At 33.6% G+C, this 26,600-nt stretch overlaps 1 protein-coding gene across 1 annotated transcript in view; it reads right to left on the reverse strand.

Annotated features, from left to right (window-relative positions):
• LOC129796016 (Ig-like and fibronectin type-III domain-containing protein 1) overlaps nucleotides 1-26,600 on the reverse strand; it is a 156,756-nt gene that overhangs the window by 12,109 nt on the left and 118,047 nt on the right. The window contains exons 5-9 of the mRNA XM_055837657.1: nucleotides 20,278-20,451; nucleotides 9,874-10,008; nucleotides 9,009-9,307; nucleotides 6,585-7,056; nucleotides 627-876 (exon numbers count right to left, since the gene is read on the reverse strand). Of these exons, the coding sequence (XP_055693632.1) occupies nucleotides 627-876; nucleotides 6,585-7,056; nucleotides 9,009-9,307; nucleotides 9,874-10,008; nucleotides 20,278-20,451 (1,330 nt within the window). The remainder of the gene's footprint in view (nucleotides 1-626; nucleotides 877-6,584; nucleotides 7,057-9,008; nucleotides 9,308-9,873; nucleotides 10,009-20,277; nucleotides 20,452-26,600) is intronic.

Raw genomic sequence — 26,600 nt, forward strand, 5'->3', positions numbered from 1 at the left:
CTTGAAGAAATACAAATGAAACTTATTTCATTTGAGTTGAAAACTTTAGATAGACATAAAACTAATTAAAACTCTGAGTGATTTATTGTTTATGATGAATGCAAAACAAAAATTCATTTTGAAAACATTTCAATAAAAGAAAAATATAGAGAATTTAACATATATCCAGGAACTTTTTTATGTTCTGAAACTTCGTGTGAAAGTTCTGAAGCTTTTCCTTTAACGGAATTCATTTGATTTTTGTTAAAGAAAATAAGTGTTTTCTTGCGTTTTTTTGCTGATTTATCCATCACTAAAAAGCTCTAATTATTAGCCGTAATCATAGAATTCATTTTTAAAAAAATTCTATTCCATGATCAGTTTCAATTTTTTTTTCACAGAACTTTTCATAAAAAAATATTTATTTGAAGAAAGCAACAAAATTTCCCATAAAGATGACCTTTCAAGTCTTAATCTCCTCCCAAAAGACAATCCCATGAAGGTTACTCTTCTGAGCTTTTTTTTATTTATCCCAAAATATATATGTATGTAATTCAGATTGATTGACGTACGCATTGGGGGAGATGGGGGAGGATGAGGGTTGAAATTTGATAAATCAAATGTGATAGATAAACATGTGAACTTACTTGAAAAAATTAAAATTGATTGTCTTGACAGTTCCAGCACAGAATGGGAGGCATGAGTCGGGGATACCACGATTCTTGCAGCATGGTGAGTGATCGATATTATTGGCCAAACATGAGAATGTGATATTGGCCCATGGGGCGCAAACCATCAAGTCGGGAATCTCCGTGAAGTCCGCCTTCTTTGGGTCACACATCCTTTCTAGGCACGTACGGTGCGTCATTCCAGCATTTTCACAACATCCACGAACGTCTGCAGACAGAGGAAAAGGTAGGAAAGCTTTTGTGAGCTTTATTTTATTTTTTGACTTTGAAAGGAAATTTCTCACAGCAAAAATAAATAATTAAATTCTCTCCGAAGTATTGGCTGAGAGTATAACCTGCTGAAAGATTGAATTCTGTTGAAGGATTTTTCTGACCAATTCGACTTTTTTTTAAATAGGTAGTCATAGTATAAAATCTATTAAATATATCATGATATAATTTCTATATCTTTGTGTGTCGGGAAATTCAATTACCTCGAGTTAGTTACTTAAAAAATTACGCGAATTTTTAAGTATACATTTTAGCGCAACACTTTTTATTTAATTTTTTAATTAATTATTAATTAATCAATTAATATCTTGAACATTTTGAACAGAGAGGAAGATTTTTTGCAGTATAAGGTACCTAATAATTTAACAATTAAATAATTGATTCAATAGACAATTAATTCTTAAAAAAAAAGTAATATGTTAAGGAAAAGAAATTAATTTAGAAGGTTTCTTATAAGTCAATAAATACTTCATTTATGAAATTTTATAAAAATATTTTTAATGAATTTTTAACTGCAACATCACACTGAATTAGCAATCCAAATAAAAACATATGTTGTAAAAAATAAAAAGGCAACATGTGTGATACTTTATGGTGAGTACGTCTACCCAGAAACCCCCGGGCAAACGTGTATTAATTTCTTTTGATATTTGAAAGTCAATTATAACGCGTCCAGTTATTAGAGTTGGTATACCACAACGCGGATGGGTCAGTCTATGCGTTGTAATTTAATTTGTAAGTAGGATTAATAGGCAAAGTTGATTTTTTTTATGAAATTCATCAATTCGAAAGACAAAAATGGTTATATCTCAAGTTCCACAAAACCTACAATTATTTCGAGACTAGTTCTGGAAAGGTATTGAAATAAGATATAATCTGACATATGTTTCAATAATTTTCAAGGTCACCTCCAGAACACAAAATGGCGGATTTTTGTTCAAGAAAAACAGTTTTTTGCACTTTTCGTTCTGAAGGAATGGTCCTAGAGGTTTTTGATGTTCCAGAAAGTTGTAGAGTTTTGCAAAACCTTTAATTTGATACCAAATTGAGTAAAATCGGACAAGCGGTTCAAGAGATATGGCTCTTAAAACTTTTCAAATTTAAGAATTTTTCAAATGGCCATATCTTCTAAACGGCGACATAGATTTTCTTCATTTTCGGACTGGTGATAGATATTGAGTCAGGCTACAACATATCAAAAATTCAAGGAAATCTATGATGGGAATTCGGAGATATTGCCCCTTAAAGTTAGGCAATTTTTGTTTTTGATTTTAGCGCCTCCTGCGGATGTTTTTGAAACTTGGAATGTTTGAAACAGTTGTAGGGCTTCTCAATACCTTTCATTTGATACCAAGATGGTCAAAATCGGTCAAGCCGTTCTCGAGTTATATCGAAAAAACACTTTTTGCTTTAGGCCGCCATATTTGCTAAACCGCTTGACCGATTTTCAAGTATGATTTGTTTATGAAAACATCTCACTGAGCTCTACAACATACTAAAATTTGAGATCTCTAGCTGTAAGGGAAGTGGTTGACGGTATTTCAAAATGGCGGACGGCGGCCATCTTGGATTTTGAAAATGCAAAAAAATGAAATTTTACACCCACATTTCTATAGAAAACTTCAAACCGGAAGTCTCTATCTGTTACCGTTTTCGAGTTATAAGGCAAAGTTTGGACCACCGGCCGGCCGGCAGGCCGACCGGATCAAAAATTTTCCACCACCATTTTCGTAATGTGGGATGTCTAAAACGTGCTCATACCAAGTTTGAGTCCGATCTGAGGTGGTCGGTTTTTCCGACGATTACAATACTTGGTATGCCACGATTGTGGTATACCAACTAATTATGGGTTAATCACAATCAACAGCCATAAGAAAATTCTAATAATTTAAACAAATATGTAGGTAGGTACATACATTTAATGATGGCAATCAAATTTAAAAATCTTCTATATATATATTTTTTTCTAAATAAGAGGAAGGAGTGGTGTAGTAATATTAACATAGATAAATTGAATAATAAGAGAGTTTCTTACTAATAAACACGTCAGTATTTTTTTTAATCGGCAAACCTCTTACTTCTCTTACTTAAATACAGAAAAAAAATAGAAATTAATTATGAAATGTGAGTAGACTACCATTACTCCACTTAATTTACACGACGTTTTGAGGATATTTATCTCCTTCATCAGGTCTAAAATCTGTATTATGTACGTTGATTAACAATTTTGAAATTAATTAATGAAATTCCTTTTTAACGTCAAAATTCAAATGATACAAATACACACGTAGATAACAAATTTGTAGGATGGGATAACCAAAATGTACGCAAATATTGTTCCACCATATGTTTACTCAACTTGTTTATTGGCTTGAAAATTAGATACTCGCCGCGAATTTGTTCCTTTTTCCACACATCCATGAAAATAGAACATCGCTAACCATATTGAAAATATTAGCTTGGTTTATTTTGTGTTGAAAAATCATCACATTTTTCATTCAAATATTCTAGAGACGATAAAAATTGAATTGAATTATAAATTTGATACCTAGAATGAGTTCATTATTATGATTTTTTCGGGAATACTTTACAAAATTTTATTATAAACTAGAGGAGACCGGGGTAAAAAAAATCAGAAGCAGAAGGGTTCAGAAAATGCTCAAAAACTCATATTTCCCGTGGAGATAAGGAAAAGTGCTCTGTGACAAAGTTGTAGGCCAGGAAATTTCCTATAAGAATGACCTATCTAAGAAAATTTCTTGCCTTTGGGGAATCCTGCAAAAGGATTTATGCAAATTGACTTTTTTTACCTCGGTCTCCCCTACTTTGAAAATTTAATTAATTTAAATGCCATTCAAATTATTAGGTGGTCTAATTTTGCGCTTCCACGATTAACAAAATATAAAGCTGCAATATGAAGCATCTTTTTGCCACATTGTCTAGCCTTTATTTTATTCCTTTGCCAATTAGAGTTTAAATACAGTCGTGCTCTCGTGGTAGGACCGTCGTCAAAATGACTTCTCCGCGGTAAAACGGCTTCAGAATGAGGAATTTTGCCTTCGCAGTGGGACAATTAGTACTATTGGAAAGGTAGGATACTAATTGTCCCACTGCGAAGGCAAAATTCCTCATTCTGAAGCCGTTTTACCGCGGAGAAGTCATTTTGACGACGGTCCTACCACGAGAGCACGACTGTATAACTTTATCTCCTATATAATAAGTTATAAAATCATTTCCCATCCCCTTGTCAAATAAAATTAATAGTTTATAGAGTTAAGAAGTTATTATTTGGAGCGTTCTTCCGCGAGTGAATTTATTTGATTTTTTTCTTGCACTACTGGATGGAAATAAATTGGATTTGGTAAATGACTTTGGTGGATGAAGCTTGGAAGATGAAGGAATGAAAATTCAATGAGAAGTGTGTGATGAAAAAAATTGTTTTCTTCATGAAAATGCTGTGCAATCTTGCACACAATACGAAGGAAATAAATTGCATTTTATATTTAATCAAAGTTTGTCTATGAGCACAAAAAAAAATATTATTCACCCAATAGAGAGGAGTTGGGAAAACTCGATGAGATCATTATGAAAAATATACAATATGTCGGAGAGTGTGAGAAAAGTTGAGGGGTTTTTAGCAAATATTTCAATAGGAATTAAAATGAAGATATAATTTTAACTAATTATCTGTGAGTTAGGATAATTACACTCGGAGTTATCAAAAATGTTTTTTTTTCTCTCGAAAATCAGGATGTTAGAAGAAACGAAAAGTCTGAGATAACTTTGAAAATAAAATAACTTTAATTCAATTTCATCTACGGTCAACAACTAGTTTTGAAATTATTTCCCCTGAAAATTGACTCCATTTTACGGTATAATTATTATCCTTTCGATTATTATGTAGAAAATTCCTTTAACGCAAAGTTGAGAATCAGTTGAAAAGTTTTAATGAAAAAATGTGAAATTTGTTAACTTTTTTAATGGAATGTTTGTAATGATGCGAACATGCGACCAAAGAAGCGAAAGGAAAAAGCACAAAATACTCTTTCAACTCATCCTTTTGCGAAATACCATGATAAGTCTCCCAACCAACCAAACCAACCGCCCCATTTGTTGGCATTCTTTTGCCCAAACAATTGTTGAAGATATGCGCGCGGTATTTGCTGCAAAAGGAAGCAATGCGAAACTTGGTTGGTATGGAAGAAGGATCAGAGCCCGGCGGCAAGAAGAAAGAGAAAGAAAAAAAATTGGCAAAGTTTTGATTTATAGCTTATTAAAGGGTTGCCCCGCATTCTCACACAGTGGGGTATCAGTCCTCCAGTTTGGGACTGCCTTGATGCCATGAGAAATGATAAATCTTGAGTAATTTACTTTTCGGATTAAGCTATGGTGTTGTATACATGCGAAAGAAAAATCCCTTTTCTCCCTGTCTCCGGGATTTTCATTCGCATTTGTGCAAAAGTAAACCGAAATGTATAAATTATGGTTGGTTGAGCTTATCGAGGAGGTCACAATATATCAAGGTGTTGGAGACTCTGTAACCACCTTTATAACAAGAAATCCTCATGAGAGATTATTTGCCGTATCGAACTGGATGAGAGCCAAAAAAGGAGGAGTTTTTTTGTTACAGAACATCACCTTCAAGCTCTGTGCGAGAGATCTCTTAGAATTATTCATTTGTCTTCAAGGAGAGGTAATTCCTGATTTAGAACATGGCTCTGAATTCTATTATTTTAAATGTAGTCAGTTTCATTTCAAGTGGAAGCAATTTGAATGTATATATCAAGAAACGTACTTTTAATAAAATAGCTAAGGTGGTTAGCAAAATGTTATGCGAGAATCTGTGCGCAACAGGTTGCTTTGGAATGAAGAGATTTCGTTAGTCAGCAGGAATCTTAACAAAGTTTTCTTACCTTTATAAATAAAAAATCATACAAAAAGGACATTTCGTACTAATATATCGTAAAAGTTTTATTTTTTTTAATTAAAATGAAATGAATTAAAATAATTTAGGACAATGGGGTAGATTCTGATATAACCTTTTCTTTTTTTTTCTTACACTTTGTCCGTTATAATATTTTGGTATTCTCGGAAAAATCTTATAAAATTTTAATAATTAATTTAAGTATTACTTAATTTGTATTTTTAAAGGAAAATTACTTTTCCAGACCTGTTCAAAGATCTTTCTCTCTGAACAACAAATTCTTTATTTTTCTTTTCTAGAACGACAATAGAAAGATTTTAAAACACTCATCTGTTAAAATCTTACAACATTCAATTGTTAGAAGAGAAAAGAAAAGATTTTTATCAGAATCGGTTAAAGTTTGAGTATTCAAGAAACGCTATCATGCCAGTAAAAGGATCTGTCTATGTAGCCATTGTATTATGGCGGCGCCATTTTTTTCTCTTGGGCATTTTCACACTTTAATATTTTTCCATATTTTGTTGTTTAAAGTAAAGAGTAAAATCTCTAATGGATCCCCTCAGATATCATTTGAAGATCACAAACTTTAATCAAATCAAATAAAGAAACCTACTTTTCCATCTTTTAGGTTAGAACTTTTCATGAGCTTTGAATTGATTCAAAATGTAACGAACTTTCGATACAAGAAATAATTAACAAGATTAAAAGAATATTTAACTCACCAGGAAGCATGGGAACTTCCGCTACATTCTTTTGCTTAGCCACCCCACTTTCAAGCGTCAGTGTACGAATACGGAAACTCGGTAGACTAGATCCATAGTCATTGTTGGCCGTAACAACAATGGAGTACATTGTGAATGGCTTGAGATCATTGACGACGGTGCTATCCAGATCTCCGGGTACGGTTACACTGAGGGCTGATGTATCATTGGCAAGCCAGTCTTGATCAAAACTATGCATTAGGGACACATTAACTTGGTATGATTTAACAGTGGAGGCGAGCTTTGCGGGTGCAGTCCAGCCAACTTGCAACGATCTCTCACTAAGGGGTTCCACATAAACATCCTGAGGCTCACTCGGGAGCTTCTGAATGCCCAAGAGGATGCACTGAAGTGCAGGAAGTGTGTGGGCGGCACAAGAAACGCGGGATTTTAGAAGGTCTGTGAATGGTGTATACTCGCCCCGGCACATGTCCTGTGGTAAACGAAGAAAAAGGAGTTATTAAAAATTTGCAAAATGGTTGTTTTGATCAGTACAATATTCCATTTTGATTGAAAAAAAATTATATTCTGTTTTGATTAGAAAAATCTGAATTGATCTGAATAAATTAAAATTTTCACCATTTTCTCTCCAAAAGCTTTCTTATATCGTAACTTTTGGTCTGATATCTATATTTCCATTAATTCTGGGCTTTAGGGCAAATTTGAATGGAGACAAACAAGCCAAAAGTACACAGAATAAAGTCAATATCATTAAACTTCAGTGTCAATAAAAATAATATTAGGAGACATCTGTTACAAATCATTTTATAATCCCTCATGAATACATATTAAATATTTCATATTAAATTAGTTTGCGTCACGAAGCAGATTTTTTTTTATACATATTTGAATTGTTGACTTGGAAAAGCGGATTGTTTTCCATCACAAAAGTCACCACACGCAGTTGGTGGAAAAAAATGAAATTCATTATTCAAAATGTGTTTTTGTGACATGAAAATATACGTCAATATGGCACAAAATTGGGTATATTTTCTTTATTGAATTAGTTCATATAAACATGTAAAATTATACTCAATAGGGGAGTTTTAGAGCAATCAGAAAAAAGCATCCCCTCCCACGCCATTAGGCTTTGATATTTCGATGTGCAATAAAATTTAATTTTATGCAAATTCCCAAAAAGAGCTTTTCCAACTTTTTGGTGAAGCACAAAGCAAATAGGGCACTTGGGTCAATTTAGCAGCTTTCCACAGCTTTTCACAGCTTTTCTCGAGTGTACATTTAAAGATTATATAAAAAGGATCAAAAATCATTTACAAATTAATTCAAAAGAGATTTTAAATTATTTTTTAAATAAATTAATCGATGAATTTTACTCAATTTAAATAATATATCAAAAAATATGTTTTTTTCCTGTGACAGTTGCTTTGGCTTTTCTTCCCAATTTTCATCTTTACCAATGAAATAAATAAATAGAATCTCTCAATAAATATATATTTACCAAATAACAAAAACAATGAAAGACTGCTGGATATCTCAGTGTCAGATATTATGTAGAGAGGAACTTTCTTTGCAATGTGCTTCGGGGAGTTAAACTTTGGCACTTTAGTTAAGAAAACATAATGGGAAAAGATCTCTAAGTGATGCTCTTTTGTACCACAATTGCATCTTCCCAATGATTTATCCAAAAGTTTCTCCTTTACAAGAATTTTACAAAGAGAAACACTTTGCAAATGAAACTTTTGTATTCTGTAAATTCAGTATTTTGTGTACCTTTTAGTGTAGCGAAAGGTAAATAAATAATAAGTCATGGAAAGTGAATTTCCTTTGATTTTTTAAAGCTTCTTTTGTTCAATAATTATGAAGGAAGAAAGGATAATTTCTAAATTTTATTTATTTTTTTACTTTAAAAGGACTTTATTCATTTCTGTGTAGAAAAACCCTTATTCGAGAAAACAGTCAGGACACTCGTATTAAGAAAAATAATTGGAAATCACCAAAGAAACTTTATTTTTAATTAGCTTAGAAGATTGAAAAGATCGTGCCAAAAATTTAAACAATGACGTCACTTCTATGTTTTTTTGGCTCTTTAAGTGCTTCAATGCACAAAATGTAAGAAAATCTTGTTAAAAATTATTGACGAAGTATTAGCATGAATGTTTTTATGCGTTAAAACTGTTAAAAGAAACAAAAGTGACGTCATTGTTCAAATTTTTGGGCATATCTTTGCTACATTTACCCAGTGTGATAAAAAATTAGAAGTCTGGCAATATTTCTTTCCTGATTGTTTCCTTATCTTCAAGGCGTTCAACAACAGGGGCTATATGCCAATATTCTTTCTTAAAAAAAAAGGAATTTTCTCATAGGAAAGCGAATAAACTCCTTTGGAAATTTTCTTATTTAATTCCACAGAAAAAAAGAATTTACCTGACACAAATCCGGAACTCCGCGCTTTTCACAGCATGGCATATGATTTCGTCCATCTGCCATGCATTTAACAATGCTTGGGAAATCAACCTCGCAGGCTTCAGGATCAATCCCTGTTGTTCCATCGAGTATATTGTGTACTGTGCAGTAGCCCATACACTTGCTTGAGACATTCTGAGCTGTGCAGCAGTCTGTGAAGTCGTGAACAAGTGCACTGACTGGTGTGGTTTGTTCAGCTGAATAGCTAGCATCACCCTCCTCTTCTGACGAACTGTTTGTGGTTGAATTGAAATTTTTCACTGCAAAATGAAAGAAAAAACTTTATTTTGCTTCAAATAAAAGCATTTGCTATATATGTGAGCTTTTTTCTCAAACTTTCACTCTACACAACTTTTGATGCCCACAACTCTGAGATTTTCTATCAGGGATTTTTTCTTCTGTGAGCTCAAGAGCTGAAGACCACAGAAAATCTCCACACAGTATTTGTCACTGAATGGAAAAGTGCAACGGAAGAATATTAAAAAGTTTAACATTCACCTTCGGACTGCTTGCAGGGTGTGCAAGAGAGGAAAAACTTACAAGTGCGAGCGGGCAAAAAAAGCTCTTCGTTGGGGGGAAGGAATTTAAGATGAATCATGAAACTTTTCCTGTGTTGTGATTGAAAAAAAATCACTTCTTGCAAATTTCTCAGCAATGTTGAAAGTTTTTCCAATTTAGCAACAAAATACGTCGTACTTATGTCCCTTCGTGGCACTTCTTGCAGCTCATTTGAGCTTTTTTTTGCAGGAATAATATTATTTTAAAGTATGCATGTATATAATAAAAGCTGTAAATTGTATAAATAGGTAGTTGTAGATAGACTTACCTCTAAGGGGATGAAAACTACGTAAAACAGGATCACTGTTAACTTCGCACACGTATACATCCGTGTCGGTGGGTTTGGCATCCCGTATCAGTAGCACCCACACATCACCACCTGTTGGGGTTCGCCCCTTTGGTGCTGAAATGATGAAAAGAGAAAAACACATCCACCATGAATAATTTACATTTTATAGGTTACACGCTAAAATGGTGGTGAAAATGCAAGAAATCTCTGACGCGTCTTTTTCACCTAAACGAATTTATCATGCAAATCACTCACAAAACGCCAAGAGCATTTGGATTATCCGACGTGAAGATGCAAATTCTGTGGCGTTTTGAGAGCATTTAACCATGGAATTTTGCAAGATGTTTGTGGAAGAATTAGAAAGAAAAAAAATCGGAAATTGAGAGAATTTTATGCGAAAAATGAAATTAATTTCCTGTATTAACTGATTAATTTACAAACCGTCATTAAAATAGGTTTGAGGGGTGAGTTGAGAGATATTGCAAAAAATACATAAAAATTATTATAAATACATTTTAAAAAAGAAGTTATTTAATTTATTTTTTACCAAATAAATAATAATTAGGTATCTTAAAATGAGTTTTTCATTTAATTTCCACGAGATTCTTATCACAAAAAAATTTATTCAATTCCTAAATTGAACTCAATTCTTAAATTGAATATTGACTTTAGAAAATTTTAATAACTATTTTTAATGCGAAAGAATTATTTTTTCATTGATAATAATTGATTTAAAAAATCCTTTTAAGTTTTTATTATTTTACAAAAGCGCGATAGCATGAAATACATCATGTTATGAGCTTCTCAAAAACATTTTACACTAAATAGTGCATAGCTTGTTGCAAAAACTCGCCTTTGGGAATTCCTCCCAATTTCCTCTTCGTTCTCTCATTGCTTTTCCACATTTAGGTATATATATTTTACAAAATAAACCGTCCTCCCTCGCATAGACCCACGAAGAGCTTCCTGTTGGGTGTTGTGGGTGGATGTGAATTGAAATGGTGGTTGGAGAAATTTATACATGCTGTCTAGACGACAAGTATTTCATGTGAGCGAAGGGGCGATAGCGCAATAACACACGGTCCATACCACATAATTCCTCCACGATAGTGCTACAAGTATGATGTATTTTGGGAAATTCAAAATGAACGTACAAAGCCAAAGTAACATTTATGGCAATTTTCGCAATATTATGTGTATAAGTTCATGGGAGCTTTTGCTGTGGGGGAATAAGCTCCATTTTCAAGGGTTCAGATGAGTGGGATGTGTGTAAAAAAAAACTCGAGCGGGCTTTTCTGCAGTGTCAAAAACATAAGCAAATATGTATGCATGTGGAGCATAAATAAACCGGAGAAATGCGCTGTGGTATACCTCCCCAGTCTTGCGACGGAGTAGGAGTGATCCGCCAGAATGGACTCAACCAACACAGCGCGAATGTAATTCAAAATCCACTGTTAGACATTTTATTGCAAACGATACTCGCGCAATGCTTGGGGTTTATTCTTCCGTTTCTCCTCCACACATGAAAAAAAAATATGTATATTACATATTGGGTGGGTGGTGGATGCCACTAAACAAGATGGGGTGAGTGTTGAAATATTCAATGTGGAATAATCTTCCATGCCAGTGGCTTTTGATACATATCGAAAGCTCCTGGGAATTTTCTCTTGAAAATTTTCAATACCATTTTCACCCAAATAAATTATCTCAATCAGGATAAAATATATTTTCATGTGATATATTCCATACAATTGTTGTGTACGGAATTGGTATGAATATTTACACATCGATGCACTCTATACAAATCTTCCATACATTGAGAGGTCTTCTATGCGATTCTGACAATCAAATATATAGGAAAAAAAATCTGCACGTAAAATGTGTTTTATAGAGGGTTGATGTGGGAGGAAAAAAACTCAAAATAGAGTACCTGTCAGAGACTAAAAGGAATTGAAGCAGAAACATGGAGAATATTTACGTGGGAAAATTGGAAAAATATAAAAATTGTATATTTTATAAAAACAATTAAAAAAGCTCCATCTGTTTAAGTTTGAACGAGTTTTTCTTTCAATTAAAATTGACTATAATATTCTTCGTTAGGAAAAGCTTGCGGAGAAAATTGTTGCTCTAACAAATATTTCGTAAATACTCTATTCTCTGTATATCTAATCTCTCGTATTTACTTTCTATTTCTTTCTATTTTTGAACCTCAATAAAATCCATCTACATTTTTTATTTAATTAAATTAAAGGTCTTTATCCTTTTACCACAGGAAAAACTCCTCGTTCGAGGAGAGAGAGAATTAAAAATAAGAATTAGAAATCGTCTCAAAGAGTCTTCTCATTCTTTCCACTGGAATCAACTGGAAAGAGACGACAAAAATTTGCTGTGACGTCACAATTGCTTTTTTGTGAAGGATTTTCCTTATGGAAGAGTGCTAATCTTATTGAAAGAATAATTTTAATTAAAAGAATTTCCTTTCACCTAAAACAATCCTCTTAATACTTAGGGCCGGGAAAAAAACATTTTCCCATTTCCTTTTTTTTAAATATATTTTTGCATTGAAAACATTTTTTATTATAAAACAACTTTAGAGAGCGGTGGAGGGTGGAAAATGCTGGTAAAAGCAGAAAGCACAGCGAGTAAAATTAAATGGGTTTTTTTTTGAGTAAATAAAACCTTCACCTCCCGGTCAAATCAATTGATTTCCTTCACAAAACATTGCTCCAAAAAATGATTACAATGCAAAAAAAAAAAATGCTTCAAAGCTTTGAGGGATATGAGCTTTTCGTCCAAATGAAAAAAAAATCCTTCATGGTTTTGTATTTCAACAGTCGATGCTGAAAGGGATTTTTATTTGAATAATTTTAGGGATTCACCCCACACCGCTCCACATGACCACTAAATAGACGGTGAGTTGGTCAATAAAGGGAACTTTTAAGCTCTTCAAGAGATCTTTAACGTTATGTATGCAACAATTTACAATTTTATTTTTGGAGCAATTAAAAAAATTTTTTTAGAATTGAAAAAAGAAACGTAATTGTTGGATTTTGGGGAAAAGTCAACGCTATTTGAAATTAAATCTCTTCATGATTTTAATATTTTCAGATTTTTAGACTACAAAATTTTTTAATTAAAAAATGTAAAAAATATACATATTACCTTTTTGTTCTTCCAATCATATTCCGTTTCAACGTTTCTTTTTTTCTATCTACAATTTTCCAATCAAAACTAGATATAACATCAAATTGGATCACGATGGTTTTTTGTTCGCATAACACAATTTTATTTTCATATTTGCAGCTGTACTGTTTCTCTAAGTTTTTTTTTTCCAAATTATCCCACGCATAACTTTTGTTGTCAACAACATGTAGTCGTAATGATCATAATGAAATTTTTTCAAGCATAAAATGTGCGTAAAGGCTTTAATGAGAAAATCTTAAAATATTTCAAAGAAAATCTCTCAGGAAAGAAAAATAGTTCTATTTTCTCAGAAAACTTAAATAAGGATCTTCTACAAGAATTTTGAAAGAAGAAGTAGAATATTTCGAAAGATTTCTTCCCTTCTTGGTGCATTTCGCAATCTCCTTCAAAGTCAATAACATTCAGTCAGGGAGACATGGAGACAAATAGAGAAATTCCCGTAGAAAAGATTACTCCAGCATTGCCAATGTGAAAGATTTACTAAACTATGGGAAGAGCATTGTCTCTTACTCTTGATGTCTTTCATGACTTCCATGACCACTCAACTTAATTCAATTTCCTCAACTCCTTCCTTTTTCCCAGACAGAGAGAAAATAAAGAAAGTTTACCAAAAAGGGGGATAATGTGGGTGAGTTGTGTGCCAAAAAATTATCAATTTACACACAGACAACTCTTTTACAATTATCTGAAGACTCTTTTTTGTCGTTTTTAAGATTCTTAGGGGAAAACGGGGAAAAAACGTCACAAAAGAAGGGTTTGGGAAAAGCTCAGAATAATTATATTTCCCAATGAGATAGTACTAGAATAAAATTTTACTTTCTTCTTCTGCAATAGAGAACTTCCTTTCGTGGGGGATGTATTTGAGACATATTTTTTCCTTAAAATGTTTGTGTATTTTAAGCCTTCAAGAAAAATCTAATTACACGGATAGTTTACGTAGAGAAATTCATAAGAAGGAAGCACGTTGAGCAAAAGTGCTTTTCTGGATTTATTGCATAGACAAAGGCTATGTGAAATATGTAAAGAAGTCTGTTCAAGCAATTTTATCACGAACTACCTGTTAGGAAAACGAACAGATTTTTTAAGGCGATTTTTTTGGATTTCCTTAAAGATAATTCGTGTCAAAATTCATTCCTCTAATGAGGTCCTCACCCATATAAGCTTGAATAATCTCCTTTTCTTGTAATTTTCCTTTCGTGTCATTTTCATCTGACGCGTTGAACAATAGACACCATGTCCAGGTAAAGAAAAGAAGAAAACATAAAGAAATATACTGGAAATTGTTTTATTGTTCATTGTTCATCTTTAGGAAAAAATAGAGAATAAATTCTTCTTCACTCCCTCAAGGCGTGTATAAAATATCAAGGATTAATATGGAAAAATTAAGTTTTTCTCTATTGTTGATTTTTAGGGGTGTGTATTTAAAACAAGTTGCAAATGAAAGTTCTTATTTCAACGAATAATCTACTGCACTGATTCCCTTATATTTTTTTTTACCTTTTTTCTACATTTTTACTTCATCTCTCAGTTTCTATTTGCAGAATAAATTTTCATAAAAGCTCACATTATTTACTTTGAGAGGGAATCTGTGTATCTATCCTTGCATCATAATTAAACTCATTTTGAATAGGAGAAAGTAAATAACAATATAATTTATTCCATTTGAGCTATTCTACATTGAAGTGTTGTACTCCTACATACACATAACATTTTCCACGCCATAAAAGTGTAGAGGAGAACTTTTCCTTGATAAATATGCGAACTATGGGGATGAAAATGTTATTTTAAGTCATGCGGAAATTACCTACTTAAACAAATTACGTCAATATTTTACTTAAACTTAAAAGCTCTAACGGTATTATATGTGGGTGGGTTTTATAATGTGTTGTGTATGTGAATTTTCCATATTAAAACGAAAAATCCATTGAGTCAGAGGAAACTTTTCCTTATTGCCCAGATAAATATTTGGCAAAGAGTTTTGTGGATAAAATTAAATGAAAAGCGTTGGTATTTTGTTATAATGAGAGAGAGAGAGAGTGAGGAAAGGAGCACGAAATCATTAACTATTTTTGCCTAATGGACTCCTTAATGCGGAAACACCTCAAACTCAGCTTGAATCTTAATTGTTGCTAAAGAGAGCTTTGCTATTTGCTTATTGTGCTTTTAGTGAAGTTGAAAAGTCTGAAGATGCGGTTATTTAAGATATTTCATATATCAGATGACACTCTCAAAAAAGCTCGTAAAAAGGATTTTTTTCATATAGAAAAATGCTGTTTGAAAGTTATGACAAAGCTTTTCTTCAAGATCAATCAATTTAGATTTTTTTTTCGTTAAACTTTAATTACTTTACCATCTTTTAGAAGTACTTTAGAACAAACCAAATAAATTATTTTGAAATAATTATTACATTACAGTATATAATTTAATACGCTATTTAATCCTCAAAATCTGAAATTTTTATATTGAATTTGGTAGCTTTTGAGCTTTAATCCTCCCAATTAGTTTAATGAGGAAAAAATTCAAAAATATGCCAAATAAAAAGCATTGTTTTCGTAATTATCCGTAAAAACCATCACTCTTGCACCACCAAATAACCTACAATTGTAAATTAATGCACAGCGTGATTACTCTCAGTTTTTGGGCCACTAAAGCTCAAAACCACCCTTGCATGGGGATTTTCTCTGTTTATTACATGCATTCTCACGCTAACACGAAAGCTTTCTCGGTCAGTTTGGAGTCTTTTTTTTCAACAAAAATATACCCATTAATTGCATCTATTCGTGATTTCTGCAGAACGTGCTGCTTTTTTTTAAAAGCTCCATGAATGTGTAATTTGCAGCCATTGAAAAAATTCTCGAGGGCGAAAAAAGTGTAATTCTAACTTTTCACCATGCAGGGTAAATACATAAATGGTTTGCATAAATATTTAAAATTCAGCGTGAATTTATGACTCTTTCACGTGGATTTTCTCCAATAAATATAATATTTTTAAAATGATTTTATGTAAATGATTTTTAATTTATGCACGCACAGCCCCAAAAAGCCCAAAAAACCAATTGAATAATATTAAATAAAAATGTGCCCTGTTAAATTATTGCCATTGGTAAGAAAAATTTGCATTAAAAATTAATTTAGTAAATGCATCAAATGCACTGACTGAATGAAGCACAAACACATGTGAATGTTGACATATTTTTTGTTAAAAAAAAGGATTTCAATAAAGTTGAATTTGTGTCCATCTCCTTGACCTCATTTTGCCCCTACTTGAACTCTCTCCTAGTTTGCATTTTATGCACACGACGATGTGAAACTAATTGGTTCGTGCCTTGTTAGCTTGAACTTTGATGTGAAGAAACAAAACCACAAACTGAGAGGTCATTTAAAATGTAATTGCCACTTAAGAGGAGCTCTCCTCCGCACACCCCGACCATGTTTCGTAAAAAGGGTAGTGGACAAGAGAAAAGTTTATGGTAGTACGTAGCTTTTCATCACTCTGTCTCACCCATATAGTGTTTTTTTTTTCATTCTACTATTCACCACAATGAAAGCTCTTGTCCTCAAATACAATGACACTCGAAAGTTATGTATGTACCATTTTTTGCACCCCAACAAAAGCTCACATTTTCCCATGAATTTTATTTTGCAAATTTTCCCATCATCCTGGCAATAATGGGAGCTTTTTGTGCTTATTATTTATTATAAGCAAGAAATTCAATGAAATTAACTATCTATTTTAATGATTTTCCTTCTAATGAAAAAAGTCTAATTTCTAAATAAGAAAAATAATTCAGAGAATAATTCTCAGAGCAGCGTGAAAATTCTCGTGTGAAAAGTTCAAAACGAATTACAGGGTTATAATGTCTTTTGGGGGTGTGTAAAGTGGGTATACTTCTTTCACGCTCCCTCTGCCTCTACCCACCCATTTCAAAAGCTCAAGGGTCGCCTAATCCCACGGACTTTGCGTTTAATTTTGCAAAGCATAAAAATTCCTACAACGAGGAACTTCTCAGAGGGTGCCATTTGTGTGTGCCTCCTTTTTTCACACCAACCCCCCCCCCCTTGCTATGTACAAATCTTATGAAGCGCCGAGGGTGTGTGGGTGGTTAATAAATTATTCCAAAGTGGAAATAAATTAAGACTGCGCGACTGTTTTCTCGGGTGTCGTGGCGAAAGAGGACACAGACAAAAGAAAGTGGACTGTCAAAATAAATAATGTGGACATTCTTCATTGGATGAGGAATTTAAATTTCTAATTTATTTTTCACACCCTTACCCCCACCCTCTTTTGCACATCCTCCATTAAATGCTCAAAAACACAAGAACTATTTTTAAAATATACGCGCGAAAGCTCTTCTTGCGCGGGAGGTAGGGGTGCTGTATTTTCTTTAGAAGAGAGCTTTCATGGAGATGGTGGGGTGAGAGATTTTGCAAAGCTCGCGTCTTGGCAATTTGACGACGAAGGGATTTCTTTGCTCATTGTGTAAATTTTCTCACAGTAAGGAATCACAGCTAAAAAGGAAGAAATCCCAGAGAGAAAGATAGGAATACGAAGGGTTTTGTCAATTGACAAACATGGGAAATATTCACCTTTAAGGACACTTGATCCATTTCCTTGCCCATTTCTTCACGCCCACACCACACCTACATCACACCCACCCAGTACGGGGTTGCTTTGGTTCGCACGAACGGACAAACGGCTAAGAAATGGTAATAGGATGTGGAGTCTTTCCCCTGGGAAGGGGACGAGTGCCCTGTGAGAAAATTTCATGAATAATTCTGTGATCTGGAAATTACCTTTCTGAATCTTTAATTTGCACATAAACTCTCTCATTAATTCAGGAGACAATAAAATCACGTTTCAACCCCTCGCGCATATCCATTGCTAAGATACTTTTCTTCCTCAAATTAAAATTGCCACCGCCTCCCTCACTGTGGGAGTGCTTCCTCAAAAGAATTCCACTTCTATGCATAGAGCGAGGCATCTTGGGAATAAAATAGAATTTTTTTTGTCAACGAGAAGAATTTTGAGATTAAAATTTGCTTCCACTTTCCCCCTCTCGTTACCATGAACAAATTCAAGCAAAAAATTCCTTTAAGGAAAAATTCTTGAAAGCAAAAGAAAAAAGCAAAATTTCCTTCATATATAGCACATAAATAGTCCCCAAAATAAGTAACTTCCTCTTCATCCCTTACGCGGTGCAAACAATCCATACACCCGTTTTTGTGTTATATAGAAATTTTAGCATACAACAATTAATTACATTTTTCCTTCCGGTTGGAAAACATTTTCCCCGGAAAATCGTAATTTCCACCAGAGATGTGCAACAGTTGGCAAAAAGCCCTCTCTCTCCTCTCTCATCGTAAACTCCCCACTACCATGCGGAATGTCTCTTTTCTTCATGTTTTCCTTTTCCGTCCCGGCATCTTCCACAAACAATGAAACAATTTGCTTGTTAATTTTAAGTTTGAGATCTCCATGGAAGTGATTCTCGCACCAGTAAATTTTCTCCAACGCTCCCCTCATATTGTTCTGCATTTATTTTGTGGAAAAAGCGAGAAAAATTCTCCAAATGAAGAGAAAAAAGGAAAAAAAAATCGTATAAGTGAGGGAGGAGAAATGAATGCGTGAGGACTCGAAGAAAATGCCAAATATTTCATGAATTTTTTTGTGCTTTTCATATTATATTGAAAAGGATATGCACATTACATATGGAAATATTTCATTTAAATAATTCCATTTATGAAGACTTGGAAAGGGAAATACCTTACAAGCTTTTTTTCTTATTAAAGAAAAATTGAAAACTTTCATAAAGATTTTTTAAATGATTAAAGGATATAATTAGCTCACAATAGTTTAAAAATGCTTTTGCGGAATATGGAAAATTATAGATAGATAATTATGGAAGATGAGGGCGCTATTTGTCAATTTTATAGCACCCGCAGACAAACCTATAAACGCTTGTACTGCTGATATAAGAATTATTAGAGGAGCATTTAAGGCAAAATATAATTCTTTGGAGCTTTTTATTCACTTGAAAATATTTATTTTTCTTTTTTGTTTTTTTAAAGGTTAAAAATAATATGACAGTCTAGATATCTACAAAAAAACACCAAAATTTCTGGCTGTGTTAAAAAATTGTAAATAAATATAATAAAAAGCAATATTAAAACCTTCCTTTTATGGCAGAATTTGGTGTCCTAACAATTATCTTCATTTGCTATAAAATCAACAAACAGCGCCCTCATCTTTCGTACTAGTGGGGAATTATGAAATTTTAGCATTTTAAAACCGTTGTAGGGCAACTTTAAGACATTTGAACTTCTTTTTGGACCTATAAAATTTCTGAAACTTTACAATTTGTCCTGAAAATGTTTTTTTTTCACAGAGTTTAAGCCACTTTTGGCACAAAATTCAAATTCTTATTCAAACTTATTCATTTTTACCTAAATAGTAATAGTTTTTGAAAACAAAAATAAAATAAATATAAAAATTCCAAGCACATACACATTTTGTTAGAATGTTCCACTACAAGTTGGGGGAGAAAAAAAAAGTTTTCTTTAAGTTTTTGCATATAGCAACACACAACCCACATCTTGTGAAATTGAAAATTCCATAAACTCCTTTTAGTGAGCGTGAAAAGTGGGTAACGCCATAAAAGAGTTTCGTTTTAGAATTTTCATAAATAAAACGATATGTCCTAAACTTTTCATCCAAGCACGACTTTTGCATTTTCAACATAAGCAGCTGCTCTTCGTCTGGAAAAAAAAGCTCCAGACGAAGAGGAAAATTGTATAAATACGAACGTGCTGTGACTCGCTAAATCGTTTAGCGTGGGGGTGAAAATTTGCTGGGTTGTGGAAAAACTGGCCAAAATGAAAATGCAAATCGCGTATTATGTGGTTAAGCCAGGTGGAAAAATAGCCAATCCCATAAATTGTGGACGAGTAGCTATACTTCCGCAGCCACCCTCCCCTGCCCTCAACCCAGTGTGGTTTTCCACCCGAGAAGCTTCTCCAGAGTAGCCACTTGGCGGAAAAGAGTTATACTACATCTTGGAACTTTGCCGGACTTTACATCCAATGGGCGTTTCGTACGGAACAGCTAGTCCGTTATGATTTATGTGACAAGCCCAAGAGATTCTTGCAATATGGAGGAGAAAATTCATAAATATAACTCACAATCATCATGGAGAATGCTTATCCTTTTGTCGCTGGTGACACGATTTATTCCCGCCGAGAGGATCTCATTTGGACCCTTGCGCCAGAGGACGGTGTCATTTGCATAGGATCCCGTAATGACACAGGTTAATAGTGCGTCAGATCCTTCGCCAATTATTGTAGGACCACCAGTTCCTGCAAAGAAAAAGAAATATTGGTTATTAAGGCATTAATGAAAAAAAAATCTCTAGCTACAGACTTTAAGAAGCTTTCTGGTCAAAATGTGAAAAATTACATTTTCCACAATTGGATGGGAAACGTTCCCACTGAGATATGTTTCCTGAAGATATTCACAGAAAAAATATATTGATGAAAACACAAACGTTTCCATGTATCATGCTCATCGCAAAAGCTTAAAGAAGTTTCTTTGGAATTCATTTTAAACTGTCTATGAAATTTTGCTGCGTTATTCCTATGTATGATTTGCTACACTCTCAAGGATATCTTTGAAAAAATAAGCTCTACGCATAATTTATTCTAAAAATAAAAAGCTTTTAATTTCTTTACAAAAGAAAAAAAGTTTTAGAGAAATGCAGCATCTTACTATTCTAGAATTTGGAATGAATGGAATACAATGACAGAGAAAACAAAGGTTTCTTCCAATTGAGATTCATTTGTGTTAACAGTCTCAATTTTAATTTTATCTCACGAAGATTATGAAGTTTCAACGGTGTGTTGTGGACAAACTAAAATATTTCTTCTTCCCATCGTGGGCATCTCAAATAACAAACTTCAAAATCCTCTTGAAAAGTTACTCAACAGCGAGAAAATAGAAAATTTTGATAAGTATCCCAGACACAATTTCTCAATGAGTTTTCTCATGATGAGGTTTTCCTCACTTTTCGCATAAGCAAAAGCTCTGGTGCGCCTTTCCACTCAAATGCAACAAAGTGCCAGGGGTGGGAGATGCAAAAAGCACTTTTCATCATCTACCTCATTCACATATTGTTGGAAGAAGCTGATCCTTGAGCACGATAGTATAATTTGCGAAACGCTGTGGGATGAATTTTCCAGGAGCTCTTGGGGCGCGGAACAGGGAGGGTGTAATAGTGAAATAATATGACGACACGACATGATGACTGCAAGGAGCAAAAAAGATTCACATTTCTCAAATATTCACCGTCAGTGACGAAGTCTCTTGCTGAATATTGCACATACATTCCTCCTTATTGCTGGGGTGAAGTACTTTTCCGTCTTCCACGAGACACACCAGACATGCTGCCTGTGGGGAAGAAATTTAGAAGACTTCCGCGTGAAAATCTTCAATTTTCCCCAGATGTGCTAAAGTGTCGGAAAGTCAAGCATTTTTTGCACTAAATTATTTTAGTTTTGAAACATATATTTTAAGGGGAATGCATCCCGAAAAGTTTTCTCTTGTCTTGTTTAGAGAATTGTATACGAAAGCAACGAAACGATTTTGATATTTCTTTTGGAAAAAGGTGAACTGGAGTGGAGAAAATTATACCAAAAGAAAATATTTTACCTTCTATGAAATGGATTTTTCTCTAAATTATATTTTTCCAATAAAAATAAACTTAATATTTCGCTGTCAAACTTAAGATTCACATTTGTAGGGTAGAATGGTTCAAATCTGATCTTGTATAGAGGAAGCAAAAAAAAACACTGAAGTGACGTCATTGTTTAAATTTTTGGGAAAATCTGTGCCAGTTTCTCGTCCCATTTAAAAATAGGAAGGTTCTTTGGTTATTTCTTATTCTTTTCTTGATTCTCTAAACGTTTCATGAATTTCAAATGATCCCCGAATTAGGGGTTTTTTAATACAAAATTGGGTAAACTCCTTTTTAAACATTCTACTGAAAGAAAGAAAAATGATTTTCGCTGTAATAATTTGTAATGTAAACATTACTTCAAACATACTTCCATTTTATTCATTAAAGAATAAAATGTAAAACTTTTTACAATGTAAATGGGTTTTTGAGAGGATATGTGTTATTTTATGAAAATCAACATGAGTAAAATATTTTGTACAAAAAAGAGCTTTTCTGCTAATGAAGTTAGGGGCAAAATGCCATTTTAATTGCTCCACTGAAAACTATTTATTGATGAAAATAATTTAAATGAGATTTTAATGGTGAAGTACTTTGAGAACATGTTTAATATGCTATTTAGGAGAATTTTCCGCAAAATGTTATAAATTTTGCAAGCTCTAGTAAAGAGCTCTTGTAGTTGCAATTTATTGAAATTGTTGCCAAATGGTAAATAACTTTTCTCCTCTATGCAGCTTTTAGTTGAAGCATCTTTGCGATTCCCGTTTGTTAATGTACATTTTGGAATATTTCATTAGATTCTTAAGTGAAGGGTGTTTGAGGGAGCTTTTTGTGGGAATAAATGAAACATGTCTCTTCTCAAGTATTTGATATAAATTTAAATTTCAAGTTATTTTAAATTATAACATATGTACATATTATGTTTAGTAAGCCAAATATAATGTATTTGAATCTCGCAGAGTAATAAGAAATATTCAAGAAATTTATGCTACAGCATTAATTTCATAATGATCGGCTGCAAGAGCTGCCAAGTTTACTGATTAGGTAAAATTACTTCACAGAAATTTCCCTTCATTAGGGCTTTTGTAAATTTTGTAATAAATATTAGAGTTTATTTTAAATATATTAATACATGGAAAAAAAATTTAAATTTCTAGAAATTCAATATAAAAATTCATGGGAATGTTATTAACTGTTTAAATCTCTTTTCATGGAGGGAAAACTCATTTTTTTTCTTAAAACTTTTTGAAATAGAGACTATAAGAATAAAGATTAAATTAAAAATATCTCTGCTACAAAAATACGTACCTATTATATATCAAAAACTTCCTCACTCTTTTCAATTTTTAAAAGTTTATTTTAAGTTTCAAATTAAACTTGACACTATTTGTGAGATTGAAGTGAGATTTCCCACAGGAAAAGTCTTTTTATTTCTTCCAAAACTTCATCAAATTTCCTTCTCAAAGCTTATAAGATGCATTCGTCTGTGCAAATAAGGGAGTTACGGGCTATCTTTCAAATTTTCCCATGAGAGGTTTTCCCATAAAAAAAAAGAACTGGTGCAAGCATCTTTTTTTTGCCTCATCACAAGAAGTTAAACAAAATATTCGTTCTATATTTAGGCAACTATTTGCCCCATTTTCCCCTATTTCACTAAAATATCCCCAAACGAAACGAAAAAGCACAAAGTCAGAGAAAAACGTGGATTCTATTAAAGCTCTTTTTAATGAAAACTTCCCATGTGAAGTGACAAATATCATCCGAGAGCGGATCTGGGTGTTCCCAGCAGTGAAAAGTTTTGAATTTTGATGAGCATTAAATATTTTCCATTAGTTTTGCGAGAGCGCAATTTTATAAACTTGCTGTACCGTTTCACTTCCCTTTTAGTGGAGATAGTGCAAACGGGAGGTGGGTGGCTAAGTCATCATGGGATTATACCATTCTACGTTTTAAAGTTGAATATGGTTGGTGCAAGAATGGTTTCTCTGTGTCCCATGGGGGAGAGTGGGGAAAATTCTCCCGCTCATTTGCATAAAATGTAGACAACGCGCGCGTGAGGATGGGGGATGCGGGAAAAGTTTGTGGGTCAGGTTGCTTCCACTTTGTGTATGACATTCACACATCTATTTCATATGATGAGCAACATTTAGTAACAAGGACGACGAAGGCACCCCCAAAGGGGCGGAAACACATCGAGATTAATATCATACTTCAGTCTCGAGTGGGATGTTCGTTGAGATTTCCTGAATACATTTTCTGGAGAAATACTATGTATGTACAACATATAGCTATCCAATGGCTGAATGTGTCAATGTTCTTAACATGTGTATTTATTTATGATGAAATCTTATCTAAACATTGATTTGGCGAAACGAATAGAGAAGTGAAGTATTTTATTTCCGTTGCAATTTTAAATTAAATTGTGACAGCTAAATGACAGGAATTTTCTGTCAATGTCACAATTATTTTTCCTTAACCCTCCATCTGAAGAAAAACTTTCGGATTTGTTGAAATAAACCACAAACAAACTTCTAAATAGTCCACAAACTCTCAATCTCAGCGTATTAAATAACCTTTTTTTCAGCATGTCCACACAAACGGAGACACGGTGATTTTGCAGAAAATCCCATCTAGAGCTGTGTATCCCACCCCCCCCCCCCTCCCGAAAGTATCTCAAAGCTCGAGGACAACGAATTATGGGCTTGTTTATCAGTTAGACCTATCTCTTTGCTTTCACACCTTTTCGCACCTGTGAGGGTAAAATTTCTGTCGATTGAGCAGAAAATACAGAGCTTTGAGATTACAAACATTTTCACAAATCTTTACAATGAATTTTTATTATTCATATTTCCCCTATTTCCCCTAATTTCAGAAAACTTGAGCTATTTTCTATATTTTCTATTTTAGTTTATTTTGCAAAAAAAAAGTTCTTTTGCAGTTAATATCGTTCATAGTAAGTAAAATAAGTTACATCTACCTTAAGTCTTAAGGTCATTTTATAGGTACATTCCTTTCTTTTAAACTCAGAATCTGCTAACAAGAATAAAGAAAATATTTTATATGTAAAGTTAGTCTTTAACCTCGATTTCAAAATCTCAAGTTAACCTCAAATATATTCAATTCATATTTAAAACGAGGTAAATTGTCGCTTCGCTCCAATTTTCCTCGCCCCGCTTCGCGGGGGGTTTTGCGCTTCGCGCAAATTTTAGAGAGAAAAAATTGTGATGATTTATAAGTATGATTGGGCACACTCATCAATCTCAAAAGAAAAATTTGCAAAGCGAAGAAATCATTTTCATACAACATTTCCGGCGCCAAATTCAAAAATTCGCAAAAAAAAAAGCATGAGAGTTATATGGGGGCTACCTGAAGGGGGGCTTCGGGGGGAAAATGGATACGGCCACTCGAAACCGCCTGTTATAAGGAGCCTCTGTACCAAATTTCATCGCGATCGGTCAAACGGTGTAGATTTGTATAGCCGAACACGACGGAAGATTACCAACAAACAGACCTTTCTTTATTATATAGATGGAGAGCTCTCATCAAACCCAAAAGAAAAATTTGCAAAGCGAAGAAATCATTTTCATACAACATTTCCGGCGCCAAATTCAAAAATTCGCAAAAAAAAGCATGAGAGTTATATGGGGGCTACCTGAAGGGGGGCTTCGGGGGGAAAATGGATACGGCCACTCGAAACCGCCTGTTATAAGGAGCCTCTGTACCAAATTTCATCGCGATCGGTCAAACGGTGTAGATTTGTATAGCCGAACACGACGGAAGATTACCAACAAACAGACCTTTCTTTATTATATAGATGGAGAGCTCTCATCAAACCCAAAAGAAAAATTTGCAAAGCGAAGAAATCATTTTCATACAACATTTCCGGCGCCAAATTCAAAAATTCGCAAAAAAAAGCATGAGAGTTATATGGGGGCTACCTGAAGGGGGGCTTCGGGGGGAAAATGGATACGGCCACTCGAAACCGCCTGTTATAAGGAGCCTCTGTACCAAATTTCATCGCGATCGGTCAAACGGTGTAGATTTGTATAGCCGAACACGACGGAAGATTACCAACAAACAGACCTTTCTTTATTATATAGATAATCCAAAAAATTTATCTGAAGACTGTCAAATTTGACAGGTATTTAAATTTAATGTCAGATGAAAATCTAATAGTTGCCAATTTTGACAAATTTCAAATTTAAAACCCCCTAGACGTTGCAACGACTCATAGCCATCTTTTAGTGGCTATTTAAAATATTTAAAATAATTAATAAATGTCTTCCATATTTGTCCATAGATGACCTCACCTAATTCTAGCAAATCTAGGAAAATCAAGAGTGTCGGAGACAAACTAACTCCACAGAATATCCTCCTTTGGGTTAAGAAAAGTGTCAAGTGAAACGTGCCAGTCAAGTTGAATTGGTAGTAAATTTCCATTCGGATTGGAATGTGCGACACATATCTAGTGGGTGGTTGGTATTCTTGACACGCGATTGAGTTAGGTGAGGGTGAGGGTGGAAGTTGAGGTGGCATTGTGTGCTCCCATAGTAAATTTATTTCGACACTGTTACAATCATTACCGGATCAAATCACATAGCACAAGTTTGATTCTCCCAGCAAAATTTATTACCACCATCCATCGTTGCTCTAGCCATGGGACCTTCTACTATGTACACTCTTTTATCCTCTTCTGTGTGAGTCACTTTTTTTCGCTTCTTTTTTTCCTCTGTGTGAAAAAAAATCTGAAGAGAGTGAGAGAGAGCTTTAAGCTTC

This window comes from Lutzomyia longipalpis, chromosome 4 (genome assembly GCF_024334085.1).
Source record: "Lutzomyia longipalpis isolate SR_M1_2022 chromosome 4, ASM2433408v1".
NCBI classification, from domain to species: Eukaryota; Metazoa; Arthropoda; class Insecta; order Diptera; family Psychodidae; genus Lutzomyia; species Lutzomyia longipalpis.